This window comes from Phalacrocorax aristotelis, chromosome 7, assembly GCF_949628215.1.
Source record: "Phalacrocorax aristotelis chromosome 7, bGulAri2.1, whole genome shotgun sequence".
NCBI classification, from domain to species: domain Eukaryota; kingdom Metazoa; phylum Chordata; class Aves; order Suliformes; family Phalacrocoracidae; genus Phalacrocorax; species Phalacrocorax aristotelis.
In genome coordinates this window covers 9351478-9369690 of record NC_134282.1, presented here as the reverse complement: position 1 = coordinate 9369690, position 18213 = coordinate 9351478, and the positions used below count along the sequence as shown (strand labels likewise).

At 38.5% G+C, this 18213-nt stretch overlaps 1 protein-coding gene across 3 annotated transcripts in view; it reads left to right on the top strand.

Annotated features, from left to right (window-relative positions):
• Nucleotides 1-18213, top strand: part of MME (membrane metalloendopeptidase) — a 49467-nt gene that overhangs the window by 2536 nt on the left and 28718 nt on the right. For 2 of the 3 annotated variants that reach the window (XM_075098640.1, XM_075098639.1), the window contains exons 2-9: nt 865-1034; nt 2376-2411; nt 10019-10180; nt 11778-11858; nt 12576-12671; nt 12759-12877; nt 13908-13973; nt 17321-17455. In XM_075098640.1, the coding sequence (XP_074954741.1) occupies nt 875-1034; nt 2376-2411; nt 10019-10180; nt 11778-11858; nt 12576-12671; nt 12759-12877; nt 13908-13973; nt 17321-17455 (855 nt within the window). In that variant the 5' untranslated portion in view covers nt 865-874. Of the gene's footprint in view, nt 1-587; nt 675-864; nt 1035-2375; nt 2412-10018; nt 10181-11777; nt 11859-12575; nt 12672-12758; nt 12878-13907; nt 13974-17320; nt 17456-18213 lie in introns of those variants that run through there. The other variant, XM_075098638.1, reaches the window with a different exon arrangement.

Here is an 18213-nt window from a genome sequence, read left to right as displayed (position 1 = left end):
TGTATAGGAATTTGAACCTCTATCAGCAGAGGAAAGTCTGGCCCTAAATAAATGGGAGCCAATGAAGAAAGAGCATATAATTGTAGAAGAGCAGTACTGCAAAAGGTGGCTGAGTTACCTCTAAGGAGAGACAGGAATACAATCTTAAAATCTACTGTTGCATACACATGCCATGAGTGAGCGTGAGTCTGATCACACTCCCACCAGTTTTGCATGTATGTGTTGTAGTTACTCCTAATTTACAGTGTTCTAACCTCAAAAGAGAGGACTTGGTCGCACTTCTTTAAAAATTACTGTGAAGACTTACTATCTTCAGTGTGAATTTAACAGGCTCCCAGCAGAAACTGATTCTTTTTATTTTTTTCTGGTTTTAGAGACAGCTGTAAAGCTGTAGTCAAGAATTGCTTACATAATATTTCAAGGAATGACAGCGAAGCACAATGGTATATTTTGACCCTTGGCATTAGATAAGTGATTAGCAGATTAGGTTAATTTTTATTCAAGCAGGGACACTTGCTATTTGCTTGCTTGTGAACTCCTGTACCATCATACAAGATCAAACCACACGGATATGTTTTAAAAATAGGCTTGGGTTTGTTCGCGTTTCTTTTCGATTTGGTGGCATCTTTGTGTGAAGGAAGGCTGCTTTTCTGTTCTCTGATAAGTAGCGCATGGTACGTACTTGTGTGTGTGTGTGCGCATGAGGAGAGAACTTTTAATTTCATGACTGACATTCTGGTAGTGTTACAAATAATTTGAAAACTAACCCAGGAAACATCTTTGTCACTGTGCAGTTGAGGAGCCAGTTTCAAGATGTATGGCTCAGTGTAAGTCCTCCAGTGAATTTTCCCTTTTCCCTTTCAGACGCTGGGTTATGGGCAAGTCAGAAAGCCAGATGGATATAACTGAAATGAATACTCCAAAACCAAAGAAGAAACTGCGATGGAGTCGCCTGGAAATAGGGCTAGCTGTTGTAGCACTTCTGCTGGCTATTGTAGCGATCGTAATGATAATTCTGTATGTAAGATATGATGGTGAGTACACTTAAAATGTATTTGAATGTACAAATACATATTAATATAAAGGTATTTTAAGAAATTATGAAAAAATGCTTTAATAAATAGAATCCAGTTGTTAGTATATAGTAAAAAAAAGGAAGTTGCGTTATATTAAAATAGTGTATTAGAAAAGGCTGTGTTGCAAGGTATATACAGCTGCACTACATAAAACATTCAGAAAATAAAATAATGAGGTCAGCTCAGAATTATTTGCCTGATAATAGAAAATTGTACTTACCCAGTGTATAAAATTAGATGATTAATAGCTGCTACCTCATAATGAAATTTCATATGTATGTCACTAGACAGTAGGACACAATTATCTGAAATGTAAAGCTGCATCCACACTTATTGCTGGACGCTGGCACAAAACTGCTTTTTTCCAACAGGGACACTATAAATTCATTTGTTCACACAAAGTTGTGGTAAACACAAAACATCTGCTTGTTTTGACTTAGCAATACTTCTGTTTGCAATTACGCTTCAGTAAGAAAAAACCTCTGCAGAATAGAACACTGCTGAAGAAAACCAAACTGCAGTGCTTCCTCCACATTCCTGAATATGTGTGAAAATCCTACTGTTTCCTTATACAGGCTGTTGCAGCAAGGACCCGTAGTGAGTGTAGTCATACTAAGGTTTTCTGATTCAGCAGCCATACCAAAATATTTGAAAGTAATTCCATTCAGGGGTAAATACCCTAACAATTTTTGGAAAAGATAATACAGAGAAGCTAAAGTTTCCATTCGGGGTCAAACTGGAATGTTTCCTTATACTGGAAATGAAATACTTTGTTTCATTTTAAAGTACTTAATAAGTTTGTTTTAACTTTTTTATTATAGCCTAGTTCAATTATGGAATGGAAAAATGCCATTCTGAAATGAAAAATAAAAAAATGTTTTATTTCTAAAGTCTCAAAAGGAAACATTTTCATGTTCCTGAACCTTGTATTTTGTTTAGAAGACTTTGGAGTGAATGTCTCAGGATTTTCATGTAATTCCTTCCAAGTCTTCTTGTCATTGTAAGATATTGCAGAATTCAAACTGACTTTGCAACTGTCTTCAGTCCACGTGTTATTTTTCTCTAAATTTCTTCTTCGTTATAAAAATAAAATCTTGACCACCTCTAATTGATTGATAGGACATTTTCCTCTGATGAGTACAAAAATTCTACGTCATGAGTGACTAGCACTGAATGGCCCTAAAGGGATGAAGATGATGGTATTTTTAGAGCCTGATCCTATAAATATTAACTTTACAGTAGGTTTTATTATCTTGACATTCAGTAAAGAATTAAGAATATTATTGTATTCTCTTTTAGATGGGGTTTGCAAAACATCAGAATGTATAAAATCAGGTAAGACTGAAAATATATACCTTTTAAATTAATTTATATATTTTTAAACAAAATTACCACCATGTAATGTTCCTATCTAACTGCAGACAAGTATGACACATTGAGGCCTGGGATCTGCTAACCCAAATAATTTTCTTAGCATAGTTCTTCTACAAATGTAAAATCTTGTGATGTGATATTGTCAGACCTTACAAAGTCATCAGGGTCCGGCTAGTTTAAAACTTAGAAACAGACTCTCCAAAGAATGCCTCCAGCTTCAGGAAGTGCTTTAAGTGAATCAGAAGAGGGCTTTTCCTCACACCCACCTCCAAGTCAGAATTCAAACAGAGGCTATGTCCTTAAAGAAGGTACATTAAAATAAAGTCCTGACCACTGATAGCCATTAAAGATGCCGTGCTACTCTTTGAGGAGATGCAATATTAATCTTCTTGTCCAGAAAAAAAAAATCCAGATTTTATAGTCTGACAAGCTAACTTCATCCTGCAGTAACAACTGCATAAAAAATTCTTAGTTTACATCCTGGTCTGAACTTGACTAGGAGGCTACTGAAATGCATCAGAGAAATGCTGAGTTCCATCCTATATATCCTCTAGAAGTATGTGAAGTGGTAGTTATCCATGCTCTCCCTTTCCCCTCACCTATAATTTTCTTATTCTTTCTGTCTTCACCTCCAGATCAATTAGTGCTGGTTTCCTTTTTTTCTTTTTCCCTAATCTACTTCTACTTTTATAACACTCCCTCCACCTCATTAATACAGACTGATCCTAGGCTTGGAAGCAGCCTCTCTCTCTTATTTCTCAAAAGAAAGGAGCATTTAGCTGGCTGTGCCAACATAGATTTCAAAGGGGTTCTATGCCAGCTCTACGCTGCTCTCTGCTTTCATGCCATTTTCCATGGTCAAACAGCTGAACAGTTCTTCATGCCCTTGCAGCAGTCCTCTCCAAGCCAGGAGGAGACCCCTACATTGCTAACGTATGGATCATTTCCCAGCACCCACACCCTCTTTGCTTACTAAGCAAACATCTTGCATTCTGTTCAACCTTGGTAACCTCCCATTGAAAAGCATCATAAACATTCTAATAGCTGTGTGTTATCTCCATGTCAAGTGGAACTCATAACTTCTACATAGAATCTATCATTGGGAATGGCCCCTCTGGAAGTTAAGAGAAAAGACAGCCCTAGGAGAAGCCAGAGACCCTGTATGTCAATAGGAGACACAGGAAAGGCGGTGAGGAGTCATAAAGGATTTGACAGTCAACATGCAAGAAAAACGTATGTGCTTGCAAGCAAAAGTATATGTAATTTAAGTACCATTGTTAAGGAATCTGAGGTGCATAGCACCCGTGGGAGGCTTCCAAAAGGTTTTGATTCATAGGCCCCATTTAGACTTGCAGACATGCCAGAAACAGTGCAGAAAGGTCATTATATTGCTTTCCTTACTTCTGTGGGACTACTAATTTTAGGTCTCATTTTAGACAGTAGCCAAAGTAGCTAGGTTAGTTGCCCCCATACCTCAGTCCTACTGGAGTCATCCATTGGTGAAGCCCCAAGGCAGTCCATTGTCTCAATAACTGCATATTGTCATCAGCACAGTCCAAGTGTTATTTCAGGTGGTCATCACCGTCCTTTAGTTACAATTCCAAGGTAGTTTTCTGCCACCATGAAAGCTCATGCTGTGATTTGAAAAATGATCAAATTGGTTATCTACTTGATTTTTTTTAATCTCTGAAGATGCTCATTTTCAGCTAAATATTTATGCAGATCTGTTAAAAAGAAGTTCAGATAGACCATGGGATGATGAATGAACTCAAAAAGGAAAAGCAGTAAGTTTAGAGAAATAAGGCATAATGTAAACTGAAGGTCTAGCAAGAAGTGGCTAAATGAATTAAGCAGAATAATTTTATTCTTTCATGCTTCCGTTAAAAAGATTTACAGCATGAAATATTTAAGGGAATAAATAAACATTCTCACAAAATGTTAGATTCTCAATACAGAAGTAAAATTAGGAAAGCATTACAGTAAGGACATTGATGGAGAAAAATGGCAGGCTGACAAAATTATATAACAGGGTGAAGAAGGAGCATTTTTTAAAAGTCAAAATTGCCTCAATTCAACAAAGATAATCATGGTGAGGCACTGGAGGGGTTAGACCTCAAATATAGTGATCAGTATTCACTACAAGAAAGACTGAGGTGCTGGAGCGTGTCCAGAGAAGGGCAACGGAGCTGGGGCAGGGTCTGGAGAACAAGTCTGATGAGGAGCGGCTGAGGGAGCTGGGGGTGTTTAGTCTGGAGGAGGCTGAGGGGAGACCTTATCACTCTCTACAGCTGCCTCAAAGGAGGTTGTAGCGAGGCGGGGGTTGGACTCTTCTCCCTAGTAACAAGTGATAGGACGAGAGGAAATGGCCTCAAGCTGCGCCAGAGGAAGTTTAGGTTGGACATTAGAAAAAAATTCTTCCCTGAAAGGGTTGTCAAACATTGGAACAGGCTGCCCAGGGAGGTGGTGGAGTCTCCATCCCTGGAGGTATTTAAAAGAAGGGTAGACGTGGTGGTGGAGGATATGGTTTAGTGGTGGACTTGGCAGTGCTGGGTTAACGGCTTGACTTGATCTTAAAGGTCTTTTCCAACCTAAACAATTCTATAATTCTATGAAATGTAAAATGAGAAAAAAAGGTAGATAGACTGAAATGTCCCAAAAATAGAAATGTACAGTGTGGTTCTAATGTTATAATCTCTTTTAATTTTTCATTAAATACAGCTTTATTGTATTCACACATTTATCCCATTTACTATCATCTGCCCCTCATTCAACAAACTGTCTAGTTCAAACAGTGAAAGAGTAAGTGTAAAAGAAATGGTGAGAATTCAGTCTCAAAACATGTAAAATGCCAAGGTAATGCTATAAATGTCTTCTATGAAAATGTTTTCTGCTCACATGAAAATGAGCTACTTTGCATCACAGAGCTTTTCTGTAATCCACATTCTGCTGTCCTTATATAGGACGTGAAAACTGATCCACTGCAGACAGGGGAACTACTCTTGTGAGTAACTACTACTGTGTGTGCATGAACTGCACACTCCAGCCTGGAACACATGAAATTTACAACCGAGCAAAAGATAATTGTTTGAATTTTACCAAGTGTTAATGCTTGGTATTTACATACCACACTGTGAGAGTCCTGGGAGGCAACCAGTGATCTGATTAAATTATAATTTTTGTAATTAACTTTTAGCTGTGGGGCTATACCTCAGATAAGATCGAAACAGATGCAAAAGCAAGGATGTCAAACTGGAACACGTACTTCTCACCATACTACGATCTGTAGCATTAGTATGTGTTCTGCGTAGCAAGGGTCAACTCCAGAAGCAGCTAAAAACCTGCATGCTGTATTGGACTGTTGTAGCAATGAAATCTCACAGTGCAGGAAGCAGTTAGGGTCAGGGAGCCCACACATGAAGTTCGGATGTGCTAGCCATTACAGAACTGTCAGCTCCAAATGCTGCATCTGTCTGAAAAGGATTTAGAATGGATAGCTCTAAGCAGAGTTGGGAACGAACAGTTTGAATTTAAAATTGTTATTTATTAACTGAGCCAGGATTTCCATGTCCCACTGTGGTATAATGCATTTAAGGTAGAAGTTGCTATAGAAGTGCAGGGCCTTCTCCACACTTAAATGACCATTGAATGAAATAGATTATGACAAGGGGAGGCAAGTGTTGGTAAGGACATAATCACCTAGAAGACTTCTTTGATTAGGTGGCCACTAGACTGAGTGAGTTCTCGGCTCCAGAAGCAGAACACTATGAATCAGGAGCCCAGAATGGTTAGCTGGCATCTGCTCAGGCCTCCAGTGCTCAAAGAGCTTCAAAAATAGTTCAAAGAGTTTGTCAGAATTACATAATTGTGTAAAAAAATAAATCAGTATTTTAAAAATGCAGTGTGAGGTGCTTAAACCAGAGAAATAAACTGTATTATTGCTGTTTAATAATAACCTTACTGGGATGAACGTACAAGTTTAATATTACTTCAAATCAGGATTTCATAGCAGTTCATCTTTAATTTGGCTGCTTCTTCCAGACCACGTAGGATGACATAGAAGAATAGTTAGACAGAGAGATACGCGTAGAAAGCAAGAAGTATTAACTTTGGAAAATTGTGGTCCTGCAAGAAATATAACTAAGAGTAGACATTAAGTGAAATGGTAGTGCCTTACACCAGAACTGACCAATACTGTGACAGTTTTTTGCAATGAATTTCAAAATTTTGCAATAGGTACAAGCCACTGAAAAAGCATAAAGTGAAGACACTAACAGAATTCACAGTACATTTACTAGAGAAGCTTCAAATAATGACCAGAAGAAAAAATGTAATGAAGATTCAATTGGTTATACACAGGCTAAAATATCAGTAACTGCCTGATAATGTTACCAAGGTCGTGAAATCCATTGCAGCGTAGCACATGAAGATACCATGTAATTTGTACGTGTGAGCGTTTTTTGAATAAGCTGACATACTCTCTGCTAATTTTCGTGAGCTCAGACAGCACAGACTGATGAGAATAGGGAATTTTGATCTCTCTCATATCAGTTTCACCTAGGTAAGCATATTGTGTTTCTCCTTTATCTTCCTCAGGTCACTAGTTGTTATGTCAGCATATATTACTTTATTTGTAAACTATTAAAGCAACAACTGGCAATCAGGAGTAACACAATAAAATTAATCATTAAAAGTAATTGAGATTAAGGCTCTGCATTCTTCAGTGAGAGGAAACTGAATAAACACGTGAGAATAGGAAAAAACCCAGACGCTGGTTCATCAAAGCAATACTGAGGACTAATGAAAAGTATACTCTGTATACTATATTTGTATTTGTGTATGTATGAATTAACTTGTATTAGAATTAAAATAACAAAATATTCATCAGTCTCACACGTATTATTTCCAGAGCAAAAATATCTCCGTGCATACAGCCATGAGCTTACCATAAAGCTTCTTTGGGCACAAGTATCAACTTATGAATAGCTGAGAGCGTGTTTAGGGTTCTGTCCAGCCTAATTGGTCCCACTGACTTTGAAGGGACAATTCATGTGTCACTATGCTTCTGGGCTTGGTTGATAATGAAATCACATTTCAGTGATCCGTGGTATCGGCCAAATAATGAATGGTTGTCTTGAGGTTCAGATGTACAAATTACACTCTTGAGGAGAGTATGCCTGAGGAGAACACTTAATACATGTATTTTGCATGAAGCCCTCAGTGAAAGACTATGGTTCCCATGACTGAGTTCTTTCTGTTATGTGTACAGTATTTAAGCTTCCAGTTTTGATAAAAGTTGATTAGCTAATATTGGCTAGCCTGGACAGCAGAAATGTTATGATAGATGATTATTTTTGTGTGCTAGTAGTAGGCAAGGAAGATTAAACATATGCCGACTACAAATATAGCAACCTGATTCCACAGTTAAAGCAAGGTTTGATATTATGTAGACTGTTAATAATTTCTCAGATTTATGCAAGATGTGGATTTCTCATTGGTTTGGGGTTTTTTTGGTGGTTGTTTTTTGTTTTGTTTCGTTTTCTAAAGTGACAAGACAGTGGATAAGAACCATCTTTGCTTGGAGTCTGAAGAATTCTCTGTTCTACCATTTCTTTTTGGCAGGGCTGGCGCACTGCTCTGAATGAGCCAGCAGTGATGTCTGGTCCTGGCTATTAAAGTGTTTGTTGCTGGACTAACACATGCCAAGATAATCTAAAGGACAGTGTTGCCCTTCAGATGCTGCTCCAGCCTAGCAGAGAGATTCATAAGGATACCCTTAACCAGGAGATTTTAGTAATAATTAGCAGTCTTTCTCCTTTACAGAAAATAGGTGGAGCTAGGACAGGAGTAAAGTGCACCATTCAAAACATTCCCCTTTCCCTAAATGAAATAGGACAAACTAGACAGAAACAAGTATGAGTTTACACAATCACAGAACAGGTGGGGTTGGAAGTGACCTCTGGAGATCACATAGTCCAACGGCCCTGCTTAAATCAGGGTCAACTAGAGAAAGTTGCTCAGGATCTCGTCCAGTCAGGTTTTGATTATTTCCCAGATGGAGACTTCACAGCTTCCTTGGCAACCCTTAGAGTAAGTTTTTTCTTAAGTTCAAAAGGATATTTTTTTTTCTTTATGTGTCCATTGCCTCTTGTCCAAGTTTACAGGCAGGGGGGAAATTCCTTGCTCTAATAGACTTGGCAGTAGGACTGGATGCTTTCGCAGAATGAGTAAAAAGCAAGTGTCTAACTTAGTAAAAACATGAGTGAATTTCACAATCTCTGGCTGCTGGCATGATCCTGCATCCTTTCAAGTTGGAGTCAGCCTGGCATTGGCTTCAGTAGGAAAAGAATCAGGTACTAGGCATTGTACCTATTTCCACAGTGGTTTTTATGCCATTTAAGCAGTCTAAAATTGAAAATGCATGTGTTCATGGCTTTTTCCATCTTCCAAGCACTGGAATATTGTAAAACTATCAGATGTTGCCTAAAATATAACACTCTTAACCCAACTGAAGGTCCCAAGAAAAATGAAGTAGGGGGGAAAAGCAAGTCAACATAAATACTATAGCCTGTCTATTCACCTCTCATTTCCAACAGAAAACAGACATGGAAAATATTGAAAGTACTGGAGAAATAGCTATAAATATTTGACTCACCCATGTGGGAGGAATGAACACTTCAAATCATAAGCCTCACCATTTACTAAAAATAATGTCTGAAAAATGGGAAGGATATTCTGTATCCTGGGAAGTTCAGAGGTATCATTAGCTCTTGCTTGACTCTCAGTATCAATCCTTTCTGTGAGAGACTTTGTGCTAGCATAGTAGTGGTGAAAGCACTAATAAGGTGGAAAAGGAACACAAAAAAGAAAAGCCCAGAAGGTTTGTGAATAGCAGCTGGGAAACTGTCATCAGGGGATCAGATTTCAGTAGAGAATCCCATGTCACGATCAGTCAGTGACCAGTTAGTCTTTGACAAGCCATTTCAAGAGGGTCAATAGGAACAGCAAGAGGCAGTATCAGTTCTAGAATAAAATGATGAATAGGCCTAAAAAAAAAAAATCAATGTAGATTCAGGAAAGCATTAATAGGAAAACGTTCTTGACAAGAACTTAAACAGTACAACAAAGTCATTATTTTATTGAAATAGATTGGATTCAGCTGAGCCTACACCATACTTAATTACATTACAGTAGATACTTGACCTCTGATATGTCCTATGCTTTTAATTTCTCTTTTCAGCACATTTCAATACAAAGAAGTGTAAGTCAGTAAATGAAACATCTTACATTTTATTTAAAATTGAGCAACCACTCACAGGAAGTAGGAACATTAGTCAGTTTAGCCATCAATAAACACAGGCAACAGAAAAGTGTATATATTATGGGCAGTAAAAGAATAGTAATTCATTGTTCACTGACTAGTACTTTGTTTGATCTAGAACATTCAAGTAGGCTTGAGGCTACTCTAAACTAAAGGAAATACACTTATTACTTCCCCCTTCAGAGCAAACAAATGTATTAATTTATTTTCTCTCAAGATTCTTTATGCCTTGATTTGTCTTGTATTACAGCAGCCCGAATCCTTGAGAACATGGACACCACTGCAGAGCCTTGTAATGATTTTTACCAATATGCCTGTGGAGGATGGCTTAAAAGGAACGTCATTCCAGAAACCAGCTCCCGTTATAGTAACTTTGACATTTTAAGAGATGAACTAGAAGTTGTTTTAAAAGGTCAGTGGGGTTTATGTTTGTGGACTATATAAAGTTTCTTCTTCGGCTTACATGTTATTCTAATAAGATGTGGTTGTCTAGCAAAGCTTAAAGTACTACCAAATATTTCAGTTTCTTTGTGTTCAGTTCAGGGCAAATCTACCAGAAACTGTTTGCTTGGAGAATGCCATAGAAGTTATGCTGTTGTGCCTGACACCGGAGCGGAGATGACCAGACCTGACCTTTCTGGTATCTGGACTCTGTGTGCTCATCTGCATATTATAACAACAGAAATCCGTATCATTACCATCATGCACTAACAATAGCAGCCAAGCTAGGTGAAGAAGAAAGAGGTCTGCTTGTGTCACAGAAGTTGCTCTCTGGTAGCCCTGTGTCCTGCATATCTGTATTCTATCAGCTAAACCCCAAAGAGCAGGCAAACAATTTTCCAACTAGTCACGTCATAAACATAGAAGTATACCTTTTCCCACAAAACGTAATAGTGTCCAATTGTCCATATCCCCCTTTTTCAGATGAAAATAATAGAGTAAAAAGTCAGTTTATACTCCTGAAACATCCTCCAAACCATTCTCCAGACTGAATATCCTTTTTTGACCTTGAAGATCTTCTGGTTTTGCCAGGTTTGCAGTTTATGGATGCCACAGTGTCCCTTAGGCTTCAGTTTCTGCAGAGCAGAGCAGTTGTAAAGTAGTACTTGGAGTAATTGTATAGTGGCAAAAGTGGGCTGCCCCACAAAGGAGGGTGAGCCAGGAGCCGACTGTGACTCAAGCAGGCAGGGACAGAGGCCTCACAGACAAGGGGCTCAATCCCACAGGACCCAAACCAGAGGAGCAGATCAGGTCCAGTGACAGTGACCAGGTCCAGCCAACAGCCCCATGATCACCAGGCAAGTTCACAGTCATGCAGCAGGTTTGCAGGCAAGTCAGCCAGGCAAGGTCAGGCTCAGCAAGGTACAAGGCCAGGTCCAGCATAGCTACAAAAGCATGGGCAAGGAGCATGGGCAAGGAGCATGGGCAAGGGGCTCATGTGGACTGCTGCTTCTGAGCCAGCAGGCGTAGGATGCACAAGTGGGGGTATCAGATGAGGCTTCTCATGGCTCTTTCTTAAAATTTAGCTGTTTTCACAGAAGTATAAAGCATGGTAACACAGCTGCACCATACCAAAGCAGACCTTGAACACAAACAGCTGAACTCCTGGCTGCGGTGAAGAGACTGTAGATTAGAATTACAGGAAAAGATGGTTACAGGCTGGTCAGCACAGCTGGTATGCTTAGGGCCCTGACAGCAATTCTCTTCACACAAGTTTGGTCATCTGAGAAGTCAGAGCATTTATACTTCGCCAAGGTTGATCCACAGAATATCTACCTGACTCCTTTGTGCTCAATATATTAACATGGATGGATGTAATTGCAAGCCTATAACCTCCAGAGCTTTTCCTCCTCAGCTTTTGAAAGGCAAAGCTTCCCTGGAATTTTAGATGGGCAGGGAGTGCTTATCGTCTGCCCTCTGGTCCTCAGGATGGTGTCCTCTATGGTTCCTTCAGTATCTTTCCAATAAAGACCAGATATTAAGATATATTTGCTCTCTGTGTGTTTCAGATGTCCTCGACACACCAAGCGGTAATGATATAGCAGCAGTGCAGAAGGCAAAAACTCTGTACAGATCGTGCATAAATGAAAGTAAGAGTCTCCTGAATTTATTGCATATAGGATATATAAATATAATCCAAAAAATCCCCTCTTCACAGTCAGCTATACCTATATCCTCCTAGTTTCTGTGCATAATTCCTCAGAAATTCTTCATGAAAATTAAAATGTATCCATCCTATAAAGTCAAATAAGAATGTCAATAGTAAAATTAGTACTGTTTCTTGTGTTTTACTTGCTGTGATATTATAGGTGAGATTACATTACTCTTCAGTTACCAGTTTGCTGCAGATATTTAATCTCAAATCCTTTCAGTTAAATGTGGGTTAACTTTTTTTGTAGAAATTATCAGGGATGAGGTGGAAAATAATTGGCATACCAGGCTTCTAGAAAGACAGAGAGATCACTAGACTGAGGAGCAGTAAAACAGTTAGCAGTGCTTCCTAAATCACACGTTTTAATAGTTCCTTTAATGTTATTAATGCTTCTCAAAACTATTATTCCAAGCTATCTGTGGAGTGAAAATACAATAGTTCTTCAATGTCATGGTCTCAAGGATTTGCATATGCTGTTTGCAGTCATGACTGAACCATGTTTTTAAAATAAAGCACAGTCATAAATCAGACTGTAACTCCTATTGTGGTGATGGTGAAAACGTATTTCTCAGCTTCATTATTCTGAACTAATTATAATAGTATAACATTCGTATGTTTTAAAATGTCATGGTAACTCATTTTATTTTTCCAAAAGCTACCATTGATAGCAGAGGTGGAAGGCCTTTAATCAGTTTATTGCCAGAGGTATTTGACTGGCCTGTAGCAACAACTAAGTGGGAGTCTTCCTATGGTAAGATAATCTGTGTTTGTTTCCTTTTCAGTTAAAATTTCATTGCTTACCAAAAATAGAAACTGAGTATACCTTTCATTTCCTTAGGTATGACTTGGACAGTTGAGAGAGCTATTGCACAGCTGAACTCCAGATATGGGAAAAAGGTCCTTATTAATTTTTTTGTTGGCACAGATGATAAAAATTCCACAGCACATATCATTCACGTAAGTCTCTCCGGGTGGCATTGCCTTGTTGATCATAAAAGTGCAGAAAAATAAGGAGAAGCATAGCCTTAAATGTTAACCAGGAGAAACATTAGTGATTTGAAATTTTACCAGAGTAAGTTGTAGATGAATTTGTGAATCTCTGTAGTTTTCAAAATTAAATTATCACCTTCACAGTGTACTGTCCATTCTCAAAGTTAACATCTTAATTGTGTGCACTCATACACTATTATTCTCAGTGAGATGAGAATAACAAAGGCATATAAGGACATACAGACAATTTATGTGTACACTGGAAAGAAGACAGACACGATCTGCTTATGGATGCATGCAAGGAAATAAATAAACATGATTTCCTTACCATGTACTTCAGGCAGAAAGCTCTGTCACTGAAAACCTGGGCTACGGTCCCAATGGCAGAAAGCCCACAAAGGAAGTCATGTTTTTAAAAGGTATTCAGATGCCGAAGTGCTAACAGGACCTGCAGTCTGCTGTCACAAATATGAAAGTGGCTGAGAACTTTTGCATAAGGAGTATGTTGAGGCTGCCCTGCCTGTAAACGTGAGATGATCTCTGAAAATGGAAAATCCAGAGGAAGACAGTATTACATATGGTGAATCTTCACCAGCTACTCCTGAGACACAACAGTTACAAGAGCAAAGGTCTAATCTTTCTTGTCAATGGGTGGATAGATCCTTGACTACATTGCATGTATGAATTTCAAAGGTGCAGTAACTGCCTTACCTCTCTGTGGACTGTTTTGTCTTCTGTACGTCCACTGTTTTCACACTGGTTACACATAGCATGTATTACTCAGCAAGAGGAAAAAAAAGACTGAAAAGAAAGACAAAAAGTATAAGGTGAATGAAAAGAATTAAAGGAGGGCAACAGGATGAGAGAGAAAGTCCCCTTTGGCCAGAAGATAATTTGACAAGAGCGAAGCATCAGCAACCTATATTTGACCAAAAACCAGTACAATACTATGCCATTTTCTCCTTAAGCACTTCTTAATTTTTATTTGAATTTATAGATTGATCAGCCTGGGCTTGGCCTGCCTTCTCGTGACTACTATGAATGCACTGGTGCATACAAAGAGGTAAGATGGAGCTGACAGATCACTGACTACATTTTAGAAGTTTTAGGCTACATTTTCAAGGCAGACATATCCACAGGAGTGGGGATAGGCAACGAGCAGGAACCCAAGAGATTCCCCAGAATGATTCCAGTACTGCCCCTGGGAAACACCACTGGGAGACTTGGGGAAACTGGAATGAGAAAGGTAATGATGAGCATTTAAACAAGGTTGATCTGCAGGTGAGAATAGGATGTGTGACAGACTAGTGAAAGAAGTTCTAACATGGGTTAGTGTGCAAAAAGGCAAGAGAGCCAAAAGGGAAATGAAGAGGGTATAAAGAAATGAGATTAAGGGCAAGTAGAAATAAGTTAGCCAAGAATGGGAGGGAGTGTAACAAGCGTCTTGAAGATGAGGTGTTATAATATTACGCCATAAATGCTAGAGACCTAGTTTGGTCTTCCTGGCTCACTAGGAGCCAAGGGGTTTGTGTCTAGCCTCCAGCTGCCAGTACGTACCAATTGTCTCTGCACTGGATGAGAAGACTGCACATCTCTCTGGCATCACTACAACCCAGACACCTCAGCCTGCCTCCCTTCCTGTTTCCCCTTTCCTTCTCTTCCATTCCTCTTATAATCACTGAACATGTATGTGGAAGAAAAGTAGTAGCTTTTCCACACAATTCCTGTATGATTATGCAAGTCAGAAGAGCAATAGTTACTTGGCTTTTTAGGACCTCTTGAAAGGAAATAGACATGACACAATTTAGCTTTGTTACACAGCTTCTGCCAGGCTTCACAGCTGAATCAAGAGGTACCTCATAACTGTCAAAGTTGTATTAAGATGGAATAGGAGTTCTTATGGATCACCCCTTTTCCGTCACTAGAAAAAGGATGCCATTTCTGAACTATGATCAACTGGCATCGATTGGCAAGCACTGCAGGTGTCAGTGGAGTCCAGGTGGACTAATCATATCACTTAGGCTTAGAAAGGAAAAAAGGACCATTCAGAACCAAAGACACGCTTTTCTGCATGAAAGATCTGAAAAGATCACAGTCCCCTAAGTCAACTGCTGAAAGAAAATGCAGCAGCTAAAGTATGTGATATCATAGAAATTGCTTTGGATACCTAAAATCTCATATGGTCTTCTTTAATTCATGTTTAGTTATTATTCATCGACATTTTAATTAACCTGTTAGCCCTGACACTGTGTATCCCTCATTGCTAATCTTGGATGTGCTTAGAGTCCTTGAGAGCTGAAGTATACGTATGTGCTGAAGTCATGTAGGTGAAACTGCTACCACAGTAACCTTTAATTACTTTTCTTCTGTGTAATCAAATGCAGAAGCAATAAGAAAACACAAAACATTTGGTTTTGTAGGCATTTTGCTGACTTGCTAACAGTTAATACTCTAATACTGATTACATTTAATTACAGATCATATGCTAGTAAAGACAATTATTACCATATTAACCATTCAGTTATATTATTATGACGTTATGGCCTCCAGGAGCTGGCTCATGTATCGCAGTTTGCTCACTTCCTTGTATTACATTGACTGCAGCACTAAAAGATAATTCCTGTTCTAATCTCTGACCTACCAGAAAGTATCACACTACTTTCCACTGCTGGAAAGTATAAGAGGAAGTATTTTTAAAAAACCAGAGATTTATCGCTGAGACGCAGATTCATAATGTTCTTACAAGCATGAATACTTCAGGTGGGAGACTTTCCTCCTTTCAAACCCTGCACTCTGATAGCAGCCTTTTCTTGGCTCCGTTTCCTGCTGTGTTATTCTACTCTTTGAGCTGAATGTAGCAAGCAAGATATCTGCCTCCTGCACTTTAACCTCTGGCTTTGACAGGACTTCCCACCACAAAGCTACATACAAGTGGAATCTGTGAACAACATATTTTCAAAATCTTATTCTCTTGTAAGATATGTGACCTCTCTGTTCATACAGGAGTTACTCTGACATCTAAGTTCCCATTAAAATACCTGAGAGTATTTATACAGTCCATCTGAAATTAGCTGACTTAGTTCTTTGCTACCTGACCATACAATGATCTGCACTTTAGGCCAAAAATCAAGTCCATTGAGTACCTGAAGATCTCTGTTGACTTACTGATTTGGGGTACTATCTGTACTGAATTCTTATAAATCGTATTTGGATATTTTAAAATGGCATTTACAGGCTTGGTAGGCACTCTCTCTTGTGACTTGTAGCTGTCAGCAGTTTCATGGGCTTTTCTCTTTCTGGTAAAATATCTATATTGATTAAAAATAACACTGAGAGTTCAGTCCTTCAAGATGCTGTAAGCCACCTGTCTTTTTGAAGTCTGCTGTCAGTACTTCTCACGGGCTGCTCAGAGTTTTCCAGCACACACAGCCTGGACAGCACTGTTGGCGGTTAGGGGAGGCTGACAGGAGATGGACGGCAAGTAAGGAGTTATCCGAATGGCTGTATAAATGTAGCATTCATTAAAGTGGTGCGTCCTGCTGCCTTAGGGGCTGAACATACCAAAATATTTCTATTAAAATAGTTGATGACATGCACACCTTATTCATCCTAGGTTTTATCACTTTTTTATTAGATTATGCTATTTTACATAAAATAGATTTATTATTAGATAGCTAATCTAATATTAGGTCTTTTATTTGCAGTTGAAAAGCATATTGAAAACAGCATTTCTGATGATAGAAAAATGAGTGTGGCTTAAAGAGGAATTAGAATAATATTAAGTTCCATAACATATAATGAGATCTGTAGATACTTGACAGTGTAACATTTAAGAGAATATACTTCTATATTTCCATTCTTATCCTTCGTGAATTTTGATGTGTTAATTTTAATGTATGCTATATTGTCTACAGTATATCTAGGTATGCTAAATTTAGATACAGCAATATGATATCTGAACGTTCCAAGAAGCAGTAGAGGAGGTACGCTGCTTCTGGGAGTGATTTTCCCACAATGCTAATTCAACACAGCCCATCAGCATTTCTCTGTTTTATGTTTCTGGGAACATTGCTCTTTGGAAGCGGTATTTTTGGAAGTTGTAATTAAAGCGAGCTGGGAAAAACACGGGTGATGGTTTAAATATGGACTTACAAATGTCTCATTTTAAATAATAAAAACACAGTGCAGTAGTTGAGACTGTTTGTCTTGAACAGTACTACAAAATATACAGCAATTTTCCATGAGGGAATTTGCAAAGTTAATTTCTATTTGTGAATTACTGTTAAGCTAGTTAAGGAAGAGATGAAGAACTGTAGTTCATAAAAAATGAAGATGAAATCTTAAAGATAATCAAGGTATGCTATCATTTGAAGAGTTTTATCTTTAAAATGTTTGTATTTTTTCCTGCAGGCATGTTCTGCGTATGTTGATTTCATGATTTCTGTAGCTAAACTAATCCTTCAAGAAAGAAATATTTCTTTCACTGAGAGCGAGATTTCGGAACAAATGAAAAGAGTTATGGACCTGGAGAAAGAGATTGCCAATGTAAGAAAAACATTTTTAAAGCGTCCTTTAAATAACTGACTTTTTTCTTAAATCCTAAGAAAGCTAACTGTAAGCTGAGCTGTTAAGTTACTTGCTAATGTTACTTTGTGGGATCAAATGCAGACCAAAAATGTATGGAGCCTGGAACACCTAAGAGGAACACATAATGAGAAAGACATGCCTTCTAACTAGTGAGGGAAAATATTTGAGTTAGCTGTTTTCCAAATAGCAAAATCTTTTATCCTAATCTGTTCACAGAAGCCCTTCAAGAGAAGAAAGAGAGAGCAAGAGAGAGAGACAGGCTTGGTTTCTGTTTAGTCTGGTTTAGAAAGTGAGTTCTGGGAGATGCTTCTGGGCCTCTTCTGCCTTCATCCTTTTTTCCCGTGGGCTGCTTGGGTATCAGAGCAGTAGACTCCCAACCCCTGGCCTGCCGTGCAACACAAAGTAATGTTTGTCCTGCACAAGCTGTTCCACAATGCTGATTGTTCCAAGTGCGTTTTTTATCAAACACTGTTCTCCATTGAAGTATGGCTTGGAGTAATAGCTAGAATTTGAAATTGCACAGAAAAAAACAAATGGAAATTCAAGCATTCATTAGCAAAAACATGGCTTATGATTAGTAAACATTTCAGAAGGACCTGAAGCTGAGGATGACTGTGAAACAACCCATATACAAATTTTCTAGCTTCAGCTATTTTTCAAGTTACACTGATAGTAAGGCCATGTGTTTGGCAGAGGAAGACCTTTCCCCACATTTG